At 41.1% G+C, this 16992-nt stretch overlaps 1 protein-coding gene across 1 annotated transcript; it reads right to left on the reverse strand.

The window, feature by feature from the left end:
• Positions 1-15537: 15537 nt before the first annotated feature.
• On the reverse strand, positions 15538-16697 carry LOC127249276 (transcription factor MYB15-like). Its single transcript, XM_051272009.1, has 3 exons — positions 16411-16697; positions 16204-16333; positions 15538-16116 (listed from the first exon to the last, which is right to left on the reverse strand). The coding sequence occupies exons 1-3, from the start codon at positions 16541-16543 to the stop codon at positions 15594-15596; spliced, it is 786 nt and encodes a 261-aa protein (XP_051127966.1). The 5' UTR covers positions 16544-16697; the 3' UTR covers positions 15538-15593.
• Between the last annotated feature and the right edge of the window lie 295 nt (positions 16698-16992).

The raw sequence follows: 16992 nt of genomic DNA on the forward strand, positions 1-16992 counted from the left end.
TCAGATACGGATGTTTATATATAAAATTATTTATTAATATATTTATATAATTATATATTCAATTATAATTTAGTATATCTCTTTGACATTATAATTTTATTGTTAATTAAATATATATATTTTTTTATATTTCAATTTAAAATGCATGTTAATTAAAATCTAATTGTCAAATTTTTGCAAATATTGTATGAATTTATACACTAACTTGTGTTGAGATATTTTAGATATTCAGATTTAGGCTGTGTTCGTTTGACGGTTTCTTATAAATTTCACTGTTAAATTACTGTACAAAATTCGAATTACAAATCCTGGCCCTATAACCTACCCACGTTCGTAAACCGTAGGCTTCTTATCGCACGTCCCTGTAAGCAGAATTTGTCGGCAGAATCGGCTGTGTACTCACCTCTCCTTTGATTTGATTGACGGACTGGACGGTAGGTGACGGTAGGTGAGGCAATAAGTAATCACCATTCTTATTACGAGTTGGATTTCGATTTCGAATCGGTGGTGTCCTCAACACCGGCGTCTCGGTGGGGAAGAAGAGGTCTTCGGTAGATCAAGGTGCGACGGAAACAGCCAGACGACCCAGAGGTGAGTATATCTAGACACTGTCTCCCCAATTTTGCGTGATTTCGGTTCTACTCTGCAATTTTTTCCATAAATCGCTTGAAATTAGTTCGAATGTAGATGAATTTCATCAATATTGCGTGAAGTTTGTTTGAGTTTCGTGATTTCTGTTCAATTTTGGGGTTCCTTGTGTACCTTCCGGAGCCGATTTTCCGGCGAGAGTCGTTCTGGCACTACATGTAGTTCCAGTGGTCTTTGTTAACCGGTCAAAATGATTGCGTTCTTCGCTAACTGAGACGATTCCCCTGTTCTTTATTAAAGTGGAAAGCTCGTAAATACTGCACTTACAAGCTACGCGCGGGGGGTGGGGGGGAGTGTCGATTTGTTCAGGTCTTACACTGACTCAATCGAAACTAGGTCATAACTCGTCAATGTTATGTCCCTCGTTTTACTTTGCTGGAAATAAGGATGTTTGTCCGAAAGGAATGGGATGAGGTTTCTTCGATGTTATTATGTAATGAACGGTGTCTACTTTTACCAATATTAGGACCACTGTGTTTGGGGGATGGGAGTGTCGACTTGTTCAGGTCTTACACGGCCTCCATCGATAGTAGGTCATAACTCGCCAATATTGCGTCCCTCGCTTGACTTTGCCGGAAATAAGGAAGTTTGTCCGAAAGGAATGGGATGAGGTTTCTTCGATGTTATTATCTAATGAACGGTGCCTACTTTTACCAATATTAGGACCACTGTCTTTGGGGGATGGGGGTATGTGCTTAACAATAATACCCGCCGGAATAGTTGGCCGTTTCCGTTTTAGAGGGGGCCAATGTATGCTACATTTCAAGTTTGGCCAAGTTGTGGAAGGAAGAAATAATGTGGTCCAAGTGGCTTTAATTTCATCTCAGTCACACATAGCGAAGCGAGTTTCCACTCCTTAAGCAATGAGTTGTACGATTAGAAGTTCCATTTACGTCCTACAACATATTTGTATTGCCTAATGGGTTGGGAGATTGTATCTGTCCTTTGTTAGTTTACGTCCTAATCCCCAGACTTAGTTTTGAGGAAAGTCTATTTTAATCGGAAATGTGCCTAGTAAACATTACGTTACGCAGTATGCCTTGTTTTACTACTTAGGTACTCAATAGTTGCGATAGATTCTTGTTGATGAACTTGTTGTGTTACCTACAAGCCAAAAAGTAACGTGGTTGGTCGATTACTAAAATAATATATGCATTGAAGTGTTATTGCCTGTAATCCGTCAAGGCATACCCGACTACCATTAGAACATTCACTTGTCTACACTAAAGACTGCCCACACCCTATAACGCTTATACAGTGACAAACTGGAGGGTGACGTTCCTGACGCGCAAAGTTCAACCGGGAGCTGCGACCAACCCCACAAACGGGGGGTAAAACGCAAGGTTAGTGCGCATGGCTTTTAGTTACATGAGAAAGAGTACTTTCCATAGTTCCTGCGATCTAGCTGGCATAGAAGTATTATTGGTAAATCCGATCTTGTGCGTAGGCAATGGCACGCGGAAGACGCGCAACGGAGGATCCTCCTGCACCGCAGGCTAATTGGACGTTGGCACAAGAGGAGTGTTTCCTCCACCTAGTGTGGTTGCAATGGCAACTGGAGGAGTATCAAGGAACGAGCTTCACAAAACCGGTGTGGGAAGATATAACCGCAAAGTTTAATGCGGAGATGAATGCGCATTACAGGCTAAACAGCTTCAGACAAAGCTAAAGCGTACGAAGAAAGGGTATTTGGAACTTCAATCGTTGGTGGTTAATACAACGGGACTCGGATGGGATCCGGAGTCACGTTTGATAGTAGCAGACGAGGAGCGAAAAGCGGATTGGGCTGTGGTACATCATTTAGATGTTTTGGTGACCTCTTATACCGTTATCCATATAGATTACGATTTGTTGTTGACCAGGTTTAACATATCTTAGGCCCATAAAGACTTTGCGCATCTCTTAACTAAACCGTTCGCCCACTTGGACTATTGTCACGATATGTTCGGTCCAACCGGGGAGGGGGCACGCAGACCTTTATCTTCTGGTTGGGATAGTGCATTCAACGGACCAGGTGGCAGAGCAAGTGCTGATCCCATTACAGAGGACGGAGCCACAGGCACCGAAACAGGGGTCGAAGGGACGGGCGGAACGAATACCGGGACGGGTCAGACAAGGCCCTCTGAGGCCGGGCCAAGTGTTAGGAGGGTTCGACGGAGGAGAGCATCGGGGCACGCAGAGGAGGTGCGTGCTGTGGTTCGAGAGGAATTGAGCGATATCCTTGGGCGCAACAACGCCGAAAGGGAAGCGGAGAAAGCCAGGAATATGGAGCTTGTTGGGGAGGTTAGCGCGGCCCTCCTTGCTGTGCCCGGATTGGAGCCCCGTGTTAGGAGGAAGGCAAACGACATGTTTCTCCTTCCACACGTCCGGGACTACTGGTTGTCCTTGGACGCAGAGGCTCGGATTAAGTGGATCGATGCCTTCGTTGCTGTGGATTGATAAGGAGAGGCAACGGCGACCATATTATGTAGTAGAGATTTGTCGTATTACTTTGGACTACCTTTGTGATGTGTTGAAGTGTCTACGTCTCATCCCTGTGTCTCTTCCCTTAAGTAGTAGTACTTATGATCCTTTATTTTCGGTGAAGTTTCCACTTCTCACCTTAGGATCGTCTGCTTGGTGTCGTGACATTGTTCGCACTGCTTGTCGACTGAGTCGACCTGTAACGTAGAATTCGGTTTCGTACATGTTAATTTTAATGGCGTGTTTCCGGAAGACTGATTGTTTCGTCATCATCTCACCTTGCAATGTCGCTGTAATTTAATTTGCGTCGAACGCAGGAAGTACATGGAGGGCACTAACCGACAACGTAATCTTCTTCGTCTGGCTCGTCGGTTCACAGAAGAAAATGAGAATGAGAGTGACAGGAAAGACACTTTGTTGATGGCTATGGCAACTACTGCCGCCGTGTCGTTAGCCTCACGTTGTTCGATGCGTCGGTGCTACGACTCCGCACTCGGGGGAGAGAAATTCACTCACGAGCTGATGCACGGTCACCCAGCTAGGATTAAAAATTTATTGCGGGTATCATCTGATACATTTCATGATCTTTGCGCCACCTTGGTCGAAAAAGGCCTATTGGATTGCCACCATAGGCAACGGATAAAAGTTCATGAGCGCGTAGCAATATTTTTGCACACAGTGGCTCATTCGAACAGGCAACGTTCAACTGCGGAGCGTTTCCAGCACTCGACATCGACCGTGTGCTACCACGTTAACGAGGTGGCCAAAGCGCTTGTTCGCCTGGCACCGCACGTCATCCGCCCAGGTGACATGTCCAACCCGGCCACGAGGATACGTGACTCCCCAATTTTCTGGCCGTACTTCAAGGTAATTGCCTTAAATTGCATTCATCCATTATCCGTGCGGAGTTCCCATAATATGGTGACGTCTTTATTCACTAGGACTGTGTGGGGGCCATTGACGGAACATTGGTTCACGCTTGCCTGCCCGCCAGGGATCAACGAATGTTCCGCGGTAGAAGGGGTGATACGATGCAGAATTGTCTTGCCGTCTGTGACTTTGACATGAAGTTCACGTACGTGTTAGCTAGGTTGGAAGGGAGTAATGACGAGGACGTCAAATCTTCAAGCATTCAAATGCCCGTGGGACCCATCACTCGAAGCCGAGCTCATCAATTTCAAAAATCCGTCACTGCATTGATCAGACGATTTTTCATGGAGAATCAATTTAAGGATGATGCTTGGAGACCACTTAGCCATCACCTGACGCTCCTTCAATGGGACCCGCAAGAATCCCAATTGAAAGATCAAGAGAATCGCTAATAATGAAAGGTTATCAAGGGAATCATCACTTATGGAGAGAATCACTAATCATGGAAGTATATCAAGAGAATCCTCACTTATGGAGAGAATCACCGATCATGGAAGTATATCAAGGGAATCATCACTTATGGAGAGAATCACTAAATCATGGAAGTATATCAAGGGAATCATCACTTATTTCCTTTTATTATAAGTTTCCATATAGTATAATTCCATATCTAAAACTTCCCTAATTATTTATTTCCTTATAGTTAGACTTACCTTTTGGTTTGTTTCCTTTATTATTTGTTGCCTTTTATTTTCCTCAAGGACCTCTATATAAGGTCCTTGCCTATCATTGTAATGCGAACCTTTTTTTACATCTTGAATTGAATTTCACTTTTATATTTTCTAGTGTTAGGGAGTGATTTCCTCGCATTTAGAATTTCAAATCGGGTCTTTGGAGTGATTCCATCGGTTCGTGGCTTCCAATCCTTTGCAGTGGGATTTAGCCTATTGTTTGTGCTTTACCTATAGATTGATTTCAGGTCCGAGACTTATTCTCGTGGTTGGTTATCATCTATACTAATTCACATTCTCTGCACTATCTTTCTTCTTCTTTCTCTTTTCTTTTATACATATTCTTAATCCATTTGTTCTATTGAACTTTGTGGGTAAGAAAATTATGTTGGTTATAATTATACGCGGCCGGGCCGTGTCATCTGGTATCAGAGCTAGTTGATACAATCTCTTGATTGATATCACGGTTCTTATTTGAAAAAGAAAAAAAAAAGCAAAAAAAAAAAAGCAAAAAAAAAAAAAAGAGTAAAAAAAAAGCAAAAAAAAAAACAAAAAAAAGAGGCAAAAAAAAAAAAACGAAAAAAAAAAAGAAATTTATTATCAAATATCAAGATATTTGTTATTTACTTCTAGTTCTCGAATCATCTTTTCTTTTATCAAAACAACAAAAAATAATCTATTTAGATTATTTGTCTTCTACCTTCATTCTTAATTTATATTTCTTTTGGTTTTCCAACTATTTTGGATTTTTTGGCTATCGTCTTTGGGAGAATTCCATCGATTTGATTTGAATCCTTTTTGCGAGACGGAGAGGTACATAAGGTGTGGAGTGATACACGAGAGTTCTAGTGAGGTTATTTTCTTTTTTTTTTTTCTTTCGTCTCTTTCTAATGGCAGGGGGTGAAGGACCCAATTCTCAACAAGTTGATGTTCAAAGTCTTCTCAATACCATTCTACAAGAGTTCAAAACTCTTCACTATTCTCGATTGGAATTGATGAATAATAGGATGGATCAACTGGAAGAGAATCAACAAAAGTTACAAGAGAATATCCGACCGTTACGGGAAGCTCAGAGGCGAAATGATGTTCAACCGCATTTGAGGCCAAGACGCAACATCCGGCCCCCACCCCCACACAACTTTGACGAACCCGATGATGAGGAGTTTGAAGGAAATTGGGAACGACCTAGGCATCATAATAACTATCACCGACGAGATGGAGATGAGGCTATCAACTCGATCAAGTTTCAAGTGCCACCGTTCCAAGGAAAATCTGACCCCGAAGTATTTTTGCAATGGGAACGAAGGTTAGAATTAATCTTTGATGTTCAACAATTAACTGACCAACAAAAACTCCGTGTGGCTGTAATGGAGTTTTCAGATTATGCCCTTGCATGGTGGGACCAATTGAGCATCAACCGCCGCAGAAATAGGGAGGCTCCAGTGCGTACTTGGACAGAACTTCGTACACTCATGCGGAAGAGGTTTGTTCCTCCTCATTACCATCGTGAAGTATTGCGGAGATTGCGGAGCATACAACAAGGGTCTCGGTCAGTGGAGGAGTACTATGAGGAGCTTGAAACACTTCTTCTACAAGCCGATATCCATGAAGATCAGGAGCAAACGATGTCTAGATTTTTGAATGGGCTTCAAAGGGATATTGTTGATGCGGTAGAGATGTACCAATACGTGGACCTCAAGGAGATGGTACACTTGGCCATAAAGGTGGAGAAGCAACTAAAATCAAAGAGGATGCAAGGTAATCCGTTTAAACTTGCTCCAATTGTAGGGTTACCTAAAGCGCCGCTTCCACAACATATCAACAAAGGAAAAGAGGGGTCCAATTCGAAGTCCTCCTTAGAATCACCCGCAACAAAAGGTACTCCGGATACAAGTGCATCTACTCTTTCATATAGCCTAACTACCCCTCAACCTCTCAAATCTTCATCCTCACCAATAAATACATCTGCCCCGAGCCACTCTCAAATACTCTACCCTTCTACTCAAAAATCAAACACGAGTGTAGTGATTCAGGGTGAAACCAGCTGGAATCTTAAACACGAGAGTGAGAGGTCTAATCTTTTTATGTGTAGGAAGGAAGCTTTACGATTAGAACATGGAGTTCATTGTCTGCTATTACTTTCTAAACCTTCTTATTTTTCCATGAATGACTCTAACAAACTTCCATCTAGTTTTTCTAACTTATTGCAGGCGTATGATGATGTTTTTCCTGATGAAGTACCCCATGGTTTACCACCCACTCGTGGGATTGAGCACCAAATTGATTTTGTCCCAGGAGCATCAATTCCTAATCGGCCAGCCTATCGAGCCAACCCGGATGAGGTAAAAGAAATACAAAGGCAAGTGGAGGATCTACTGAGCAAAGGTTGGATTCGTGAAAGTCTAAGTCCTTATGTTGTACCTGTCCTATTGGTGCCCAAAAAAGATGGAGGTTGGCGCATGTGTGTAGATTGCCGAGCCATCAACGCTATAACAGTTAAGTATCGTCATCCCATTCCTAGATTAGATGACATGCTTGATAATTTGTGTGGTTCTGCAATTTTTTCAAAAATTGATTTAAAAAGTGGCTATCACCAAATTCGGATGAATCAAGGTGATGAATGGAAAACTGCCTTCAAGACTTCTTTTGGTCTATATGAGTGGTTAGTTATGCCATTTGGACTTACTAATGCCCCAAGCACATTCATGCGATTGATGAATCATATTTTAAGGAATTTTATAAATAAGTTTGTGGTAGTATACTTTGATGACATACTTGTTTATAGTACTTCTATTGAAACACATGTTGAACATTTACAAGCAGTTTTAGATGTTTTACGGGCTGAGAAGTTATATGCTAACTTGAAAAAATGCGACTTTTGTGTCGACAAGTGCAACTTTTTGGGTTTTATTGTAGGAAAAGATGGAGTATGTGTAGATCCTGCGAAGGTTGAAGCCATCCAAGAGTGGCCTACACCTACTAGCGTACGTGATGTCCGCAGTTTCCATGGCCTTGCAAGTTTCTACCGTCGATTTGTGCGGAACTTCAGCACTATTGCAGCACCCTTAACGGCAATTACCAAAAAAGAGGATAAGTTTGAGTGGGGAAGTGAACAACAAAATGCTTTTGATACTTTAAATTCGAAACTTACATGTGCACCCGTACTTGCTTTACCTGATTTCTTTAAACCGTTTGAACTTGATGCCTCTAGTGTAGGTATTGACGCCGTCCTCTCGCAAGAAAAGAGACCCGTTGCATTTTTTAGTGTAAAGCTACATGGCCCTGCGTTGAATTTCTCAACCTACGATAAGGAATTGTACTCCTTAGTGCAGGACCTGCTCACATGGCAACATTATGTACGTCCTCCAGAAGTTGAAGCAGCAATTCGTCGGTGTACAACGTGCTTCTTGTTGAAGTCTTCTGTTCATCCACACGGTTTGTATCCTCCGCTACCTATTCTTGAATCCCCTTGGGTTGATGTTTCTATGGATTTCATATTAGGTTTGCCTAGGAGTAGTCCTGGTAAAGATTCAATATTTTTTGTGGTTGATCGATTTTCAAAAATGGCAAATTTTATTCCATGCACAAAAACCACTGATGCTTTGCATGTTGCTTCATTATTTTTCAAAGAGGTTCTTAGATTGCATGGTGTTCCAAAATCCATTGTTTCTGATAGGGATTCTCAATTTTTAAGTTATTTTTGGAAAACACTTTGGGCTAAATTAGGTACACAATTAATGTTTTCCACATCACACCACCCACAAACTGATGATCAAACAGAAGTTGTTAATCAAACTGTGGGAAGCATGTTACGTGCCTTAGTTAATGAGAATTTAAAGAGTTGGGAAGAATTTTTAGCTAATGCTAAATTTGCATATAATCGTATGATTCATAGCTCTACAACTTGTTCTCCATTTGAGGTTGTTTTCGGTTTTAACCCATTAACTCCTCTTTATCTTATGCCATTGCCACGCAATGAGCACGTTTGTTTTGATGGCAGAAAAAGGGCTGAATTTGTCCAACAACTTCATTCTCAAGTTCGGGATGACCTACGAAAGGCAGCTGACAATTACGCAAAACAAGCTAACCGTGGGCGCAAGAAAGTTGTATTCGAGATAGGAGATTGGTTTTGGCTACACTTAAGGAAAGAAAGATTTCCAGAATTGCAAAAGTCAAAACTTACTCCCCACGGCGATGGGCCTCTTCGAGTGTTGGAACGCATTAATGATAATGCTTACAAACTTGAACTCCCAGGTGAGTACCAAGTTTATGCTACTTTTAATGTTTCTAACTTAAGCCCTTTTGATGCAGCGGATGAATATCTTGTTCGGGAGAACAAGAAAGCTTTTCAAGAAGGAGGGAATGACGAGGACGTCAAATCTTCAAGCATTCAAATGCCCGTGGGACCCATCACTCGAAGCCGAGCTCATCAATTTCAAAAATCCGTCACTGCATTGATCAGACGATTTTTCATGGAGAATCAATTTAAGGATGATGCTTGGAGACCACTTAGCCATCACCTGACGCTCCTTCAATGGGACCCGCAAGAATCCCAATTGAAAGATCAAGAGAATCGCTAATAATGAAAGGTTATCAAGGGAATCATCACTTATGGAGAGAATCACTAATCATGGAAGTATATCAAGAGAATCCTCACTTATGGAGAGAATCACCGATCATGGAAGTATATCAAGGGAATCATCACTTATGGAGAGAATCACTAAATCATGGAAGTATATCAAGGGAATCATCACTTATTTCCTTTTATTATAAGTTTCCATATAGTATAATTCCATATCTAAAACTTCCCTAATTATTTATTTCCTTATAGTTAGACTTACCTTTTGGTTTGTTTCCTTTATTATTTGTTGCCTTTTATTTTCCTCAAGGACCTCTATATAAGGTCCTTGCCTATCATTGTAATGCGAACCTTTTTTTACATCTTGAATTGAATTTCACTTTTATATTTTCTAGTGTTAGGGAGTGATTTCCTCGCATTTAGAATTTCAAATCGGGTCTTTGGAGTGATTCCATCGGTTCGTGGCTTCCAATCCTTTGCAGTGGGATTTAGCCTATTGTTTGTGCTTTACCTATAGATTGATTTCAGGTCCGAGACTTATTCTCGTGGTTGGTTATCATCTATACTAATTCACATTCTCTGCACTATCTTTCTTCTTCTTTCTCTTTTCTTTTATACATATTCTTAATCCATTTGTTCTATTGAACTTTGTGGGTAAGAAAATTATGTTGGTTATAATTATACGCGGCCGGGCCGTGTCAGGAGTGCACACGACGCCCGTGTGTTAAGGGTTGCTATCCAAGAGCAAGGAGACTTCCCTTTCCCACCTGATGGTAGGGGCTCTTAAACTTCGGCCCCAACTTTCCACCGATGTGATTATGATCAACTAACATTCTCTCTTTGAAAAATAGGAAAATACTACGTCGGGGATTCTGGTTACATGAACGCTCCTCAGTGCCATACACCTTATCGCACGTATCGCTATCACCTTTCGGATTTTCAGGAAAATAACCCACGTCCCCGAGGGAAGGAGGAATACTTCAATTACCGACACGCGTAATGCCGAAATGTAATTGAACGAGCGTTTGGTTGCCTTAAGCGCCGGTTCGCCATTCTGCACCGACCAATGCCAAACTACAAGTTTGATCACCAAGTCAACTTTGTAATGGCGTGTGCCGTGGTGCATAACTTTATGTTACTCCACGGTGAGGATGTGTTGGACCACGCTGCGGAGGGCCACGACCCGGCCGAAGATGACCCATTCCCTATACCGGTGGTACACAATCGTCAGACACCGAACCCGGGGCGTCAGGACCGGGAAGATCAAAATGAATTCCGTGATATGATTGCGGAATGGCTTTGGATTAACAGATACGAACACGAGGACGTGTAATGGCCGCACGCGTCCGCCGTTGTCCGTTCTATTGTCTAATGATAATATTTTTCTCTTGAATGCCAACCACTGGTGTTGTAAGGTTAACGCTAACGTACCTGTGAACCACTTTGTTTATGTCCTTATTTTCGATTATCAGCAAGGAAACAACATTTCACTACAATGGACCAAAATTTACCCCTGTAACAGCACATGTGCGCGACCCGCTGAGATTTCCACCCACATGCATGCCAGCAAATTACGTGACGGACTGCACACCCTGTGCTGTCAGTCTGCCTATTTTCTGTTGACAGGAGGACGCCATCAAACGCCTCACTTGGTGTGCACAGCCTGTGCTGTCGGTCTTCCTATTTGCTGCGTAGTTCTTTTCTGGAAATGTTGTCCCGTGTATTGTCTTAACCATTCAGTGCACATTCATAACATTCATAACGCATTGACATATGATCACCCAACACCACGGTTTTTATAATTGCTGGTAACTCTTACTTGGCTACATTCTTGCAGGTGGTATGGGGTCGAGAATGAGGAAATCGATGACAGGAAAACGTCTTCGCGGAGGAAAAAGTGCCAATGCGACGGAAGTAGAATCCGATGATGGTGTGATTCCTTTCAATCAGTTACGCAGCACTGATCCAGATACGGAGGCGAAATACGCGAGAATGAGCATGTTACCGATGCTAACCGGACGCACAATCTATGATCAAGCCGTTGAAGCTATGGGTGCGGAATTGGAAATGGAGAGACTACTTTCGTGTGGGGCGTGGAGGAGGTTTTTTGAGATCAATGAGCCTGCGTACAAAGAATTGACGTTAGAGTTTCTCTGCACACTAAAGCATGACAGACCGAACTTGTATCTTTACGATAAACCCAATGCGCTGCAGTTTCGTCTGGGAGGCCGTAGCTACTCACTATCCATCACGGACTTCTCCGTTGCACTGGGACTATACGACCGGGAATTCACGGAGACACGCGAGTACAAGAACATGGCCCATACGATGCCTCTGTCTTGGTCAGTATATTGGCCTAGGATAAGCAGCAGTCGGAACTTCAATCCAGGAGCATCTAAGGCATCGACGCTGAACTCGCCTATTTTAAGGTACGTCCACAACATACTTGCTCATACACTTTCAGGCCGAAAAGATGCAACTGCGGCAGTAAGCAAGGTAGATTTGGAGTTCCTATGGAGCATGAACGAAGGCGTCCCACTCCATCTGGGCTATTGGGTAGCCAAACTTTGTATAACTGCTGCCACCGACACAAGGGTACGCAGCATTCCGGTTGGCCCGTACGTGACAAGACTGGCGAAGGGGCTCGGGGTGGCGGAACTTCCGGACGGAGTTCCAGATGCTCAAATGGTTCCATGTGGGATGGAGACTCTTTTCAGCATGGGAATTTTGCAACGCCACCGCCGGGGCGATCCTCCAGCCCACACTGAACATGGGCCGCCACAGCCAGGCTCGAGCCACTCCGATCTACATACCTTGTGTAACGAACGCTTCGACAAAATAGAGACGAAGGTCGATGGAATGTGGACGGAGCTACGATCGTTCATGGCAGAGATGCGACTTCACCGTACTTCACCATCGGAGTAAGGATGATGTCGTAATGCACTTACGTTTCAGGTATTCCTAGTAATTTGTGTGTACTACTGAACACCGGACATAACACATTGTTGGTAATGGTCGGCGATGTCTGGAACCATCTATTACTTATCTAGGTACGATTTGTACGACGCTCAAAATTGTACCAGGCGTACGGTAACGCTTTCATATATTTTCTTGATCCGTAGACGTTGCATCCTACATCGGCGTACATGTTTAATCTCGACTCCACTACTGATTGGTTGTTGACGTATCGTGACGAATCAAGAACATAAACATAAAAACAATGGCCGATGGTTGCGTTACGTATGTTAACCAGATATTGTTTTGTTCTTGCTAAAACGTGATAATCGCATCGTATCTCGTTGTTGAGGTTCAATGTGGACTCAACTTCAAAGGTTTAACCATAACGTAGTGGTAAATCATTTCATAGCAGAATATCCACATTCCCAAACCATAGAAAAATGCACTGTCTATCAAAAATTTTCCGTCCAAAAGTACCATTACAAACACGTACTTGATCTTTCTGATGTTACATTGCAAAAAAAAATTTACGTTTAAAATATCACATAAATCATATTGTTTTATCGCATCACACAGCAATTGAAATCACTATCCTTCATCGTTCAAATATCAATTCAATATCAAAACCTTCAAACAAACAAACCCTTAAAATAAATATAAAAATAATAATAATATCTCCAAAAAAAATTATTTTAAATATATCAATTTCAACCTCACTTTACTTTTTCACTTTTACTTATTTTAACAATATTTAAATATCATTCACTTCAAACTATCACATCAATACATCACCTTTTCTAATATAATAATAATTTTTCCAACATAATCATTACAAAATTCAAACCTTCAAACAAACACAACTTAAAAATCCATACTTACAAATCTTCAAAAATTCAAATCCAAAATCCAAACCCTCAAACAAACACACCCTTAGTAGATTTATATCTAGATTTGATCTTATTTATGGATTAGATTACTTAAATTTGAGTGTATCGAATCTATTTTGTATGGCCTATATATAGGCTCCTTATTTTGATGATCAAAAGACAATCTCAATATTTTCCCCCAAAATTTCTAATATGGTATCAGAGCCTATTTTTCTCATGCCGTAGATATAGCCTACCAATCCGTGTTTCTCCGGGTACATTCAACATGGATTGTACCCGGAGGTCTTGTGATTTTGAGATCATGCATTTGCAAGTTGTCTTTTTGCAAATCTGTCTCGTCTCGTCTCCGATCTGTCATATGTCCGTTGTTTGTCTGTTGCCTGTGTGCAATCTGGAATCTTTGTTGCTTGTCTGGTGCCTGCGAGCGATCTGAAACGATCTGTCATATGTCTGTCTGTTGCTGTGTGCGATCTGCCATCTGTTGCTACGTGCGATCTTCCATCTGTCGTTGTCTGTCTGTTGCTGCGTGCGATCTGCCATTTGTTGTTGCCTGTCTGTTGTTTGCATGCGATCTGCTAACTTTCGTTGCTTATTTGCTGTCGAAAATCTGTCTATAATCTGTCATCTGTCCGTTGTTTGTCTGTTGCCTGCGTGAGATCTGATCTTTCCTATGTTTGCGATTTGTCTGTTTTCGGCTCCGGTGGAGTGTCATCTTGTTTTTCAGCTCCGGTGGAGTCATCTTATTTTCGGCTCCAGTGGAGTCGTGTCGTTTTCGGCTCCGGTAGAGTCATCTCGTTTTTCGGCTCCAGTGAAGTCATCTCGTTTTTCGGCTCCGGTGGAGTCATCTCGTTTTCGGCTCCAGTGGAGTTGTGTCGTTTTCGGCTTCCGTGGAGTCATCTCATTTTTTACGGCTCCAGTGGAGTCATCTCGTTTTTGGTTCGTTTTCGGCTCCGATGGAGAGTCATCTTGTGTTCGGCTTCGGTGGAGTCGTATCGTTTTCGGCTTCGGTGGAGTCGTGTCGTTTTCGGCTCCGGTGGAGTCATATCGTTTTCTGCTCCGGTGGAGTCATTTCATTTTTGTCTCCAGTGGAGAGTCATCTTGTTTTTTGCTCCGGTTAGTGGAGAGTCAATTGTTAATTATATTTATGTTTTCTTTTTGCGTTTATATTCAAATTTCTCATCAAACTCAAATTGGTTTATGTTATACCACTTGAGTTTGAGGGGGATGTTGAGATATTTTAGATATTCAGATCTAGTAGATTTATATCTAGATTTGATCTTATTCATAGATTAGATTACTTAGATTTGAGTCTATCGAGTCTATTTTGTATAGCCTATATATAGGCTCCTTATTTTGACGATAATAACACAATCTCATTAGTTTTTTCCCCAAAATTTATAACAACTTGAACTTCAATTCGGACTCGATCTGTATAAGAATGTTGAACTTGAGACGAGAGCCGGCGTACAATTTTTAAGTTCTGATAAGTTCGATTCCAAATACAGAAACGTATTAAGAGACCTTATCACGGTTAACTAATCATTTGAAGTAAACAACCCCAAAATGAACCATCAACAATCCATATGATTAAGACCGATAGTGTATGTCTAACAAGATTCATTGTGCATCTTATCTAATATTCCTTGCAAGCTTTTACATATAATAAGATAACAAGTCTATAGTTATTTCTAACAATGATAAGTAACTTAGGCAGATATATATATATATATATAGATATATATGTCCGGTTCTAAACTGCCTTCTCAAACTGCTCATATTTTAGTTTTGGTTTTGGTTTTTGCTCATATATATATATATATATATTTTGACCTTAATTTTTGGTTCATATTCTCAAGTCGTCCAATGTCAAGTGGTTTGATCATATGTTAGCAGTTTGATATTCCTTAGCAATGTAGGTAATTTCAACTTGCCCATCCGAAAATCACATTACTTTACTGGAGTCGAAAACGAGATGATTTCACCGGAGCCGAAAACGACATGACTTTCCACTGGAGCCGAAAACGAGATGATTCAACAGGAGCCGAAAACAACATGACTCCACCGGAGCCGAAAACGAGATGACTCCACCGGAGCCGAAAAACGAGATGACTTTCCACCAGAACTGAAAACAAGATGAATCTCCACGGGAACCGAAACGATATGTGCCCTCCGGCGAGCCACGCATGCATCTCTGGCGCCGGAGGATTAAAACAACGAATTTTTTTCACTTACGGGACTAGTTTGCGACAGGCTCCACTTACGGGACTAGAATGATAAAGGGTCCAGTTACGAGACTAAAAAAATAATTTACCCAAAAAATTATAGACATAAAATCGGATCCTAAGAAAATAAAAAACAAAAAAAACAAGAATAACAAATAATTTATTTATTTTTTTGAGTTTATTTTTACATTTACATATTTTAATGGTAATCGTAGTCCTGTCAATTTCTTGCAGGCTAGAACAATTTGATGTCATCATTATCAATAATATCCTCAAAACCCATAATCACATTACCCACATTATAATTATAATCATAATTATAATCCCCAAAATAGTAATCATAATCATAATCGAACAAAAAGGGAAGATCAAATTCTTGGTTGTAAGAAGTATCCACAACGAAAGACTCCTCGAAGATAGAAAAACTCCTACCAGTGCTCTCCAGAGAATTAGAATCCGACGGCTCAGATTGCATCTCACCGCCACAGATCATCATCATATCCCCACAGTTACTGCCGCTCGATGACGACGACGACGACGACTCCAAAACATACACATGATCATCTGACGACGATGATTCTTCTGTCTGTTGTAATAAAATAGGGATCGGATTATTTGTCTTCATCCTCTCAATTATATTGTCTGACGATTTACGAGCGCATCTGCTTCTTTTTCTACGCCTGTTGAAATTTGTGTGCCAGTAGTTCTTCACCTCGTTGTCGGTTCTTCCCGGAAGCTTTGCTGCAATGGCGGACCACCTGTAATTTAATTTTATCAATCATCATTATTCATCAATTCTCTTTCTCTTGCATTTAATTTAATTTGATTATCTTTCTCTTACACACCTGTTGCCGAGTTCCTGGTGAAGTCTTCTGACGAGTTCTCCTTCTTCGATGGTGAATTGGCCTCTCTTCACGCCTGGTTTCAGATAATTCATCCATCGCAGTCTGCAGCTCTTCCCGCACCGGTTCAGCCCTAGACAGCCATAATTAAATCTCAGTTATCAATCATTGCAACCTGGGTGGATCAGAATTAGTAATAAATAATGATACCAGCATATTTGGGGAGCAATCGCCAGTTCCAGTGGCCATATCTGAGAACATAAGCTCTCAATTTGTTGTCTTCTTCCTCACTCCACGCCCCTCTCTTCACTCCACTCTCGTCAACACACCCTGCCCTAACCATACTTCAATTTTTCCAGATATATCCAACAAGATCCAAGATTCAAGATTCAAGATCCGGTTTTTTTTTTTTTTTTATTCTCTTTCTTTCTTCCTAGGAATTAGTTCTGGAAAAATTCCTGAGTTCAGTCTTGTATATAAACACGAGTATTGCAGAATTTTGAAACAACTTAGGAAGACGAGTTCTTGGAATAAATTGATTATTATATAAACCCCATGTGTCTGAAAATGACAAATTTAAAATAGTATGAGGAAGCAGACAAACAGATTCCTGCTGTTGGATTTTATTTTATTTTTTCAATAGTGCCTATTAAAGTGTTTTCTTTCTTTTCATACTTTTTTATTTATTTTTTAATTAATTGCGTCAATGGATTTACACTTACTTAACATTGTGATTATTTCAAACTTCAATAAATCACTAATTATTAACCAATAATTTTCTAGTATAATTAT

The sequence above is a fragment of the Andrographis paniculata genome, unplaced genomic scaffold (assembly GCF_009805555.1).
Source record: "Andrographis paniculata isolate CXL003 unplaced genomic scaffold, ASM980555v1 Contig35END, whole genome shotgun sequence".
In the NCBI taxonomy this organism is placed as follows: Eukaryota; Viridiplantae; Streptophyta; class Magnoliopsida; order Lamiales; family Acanthaceae; genus Andrographis; species Andrographis paniculata.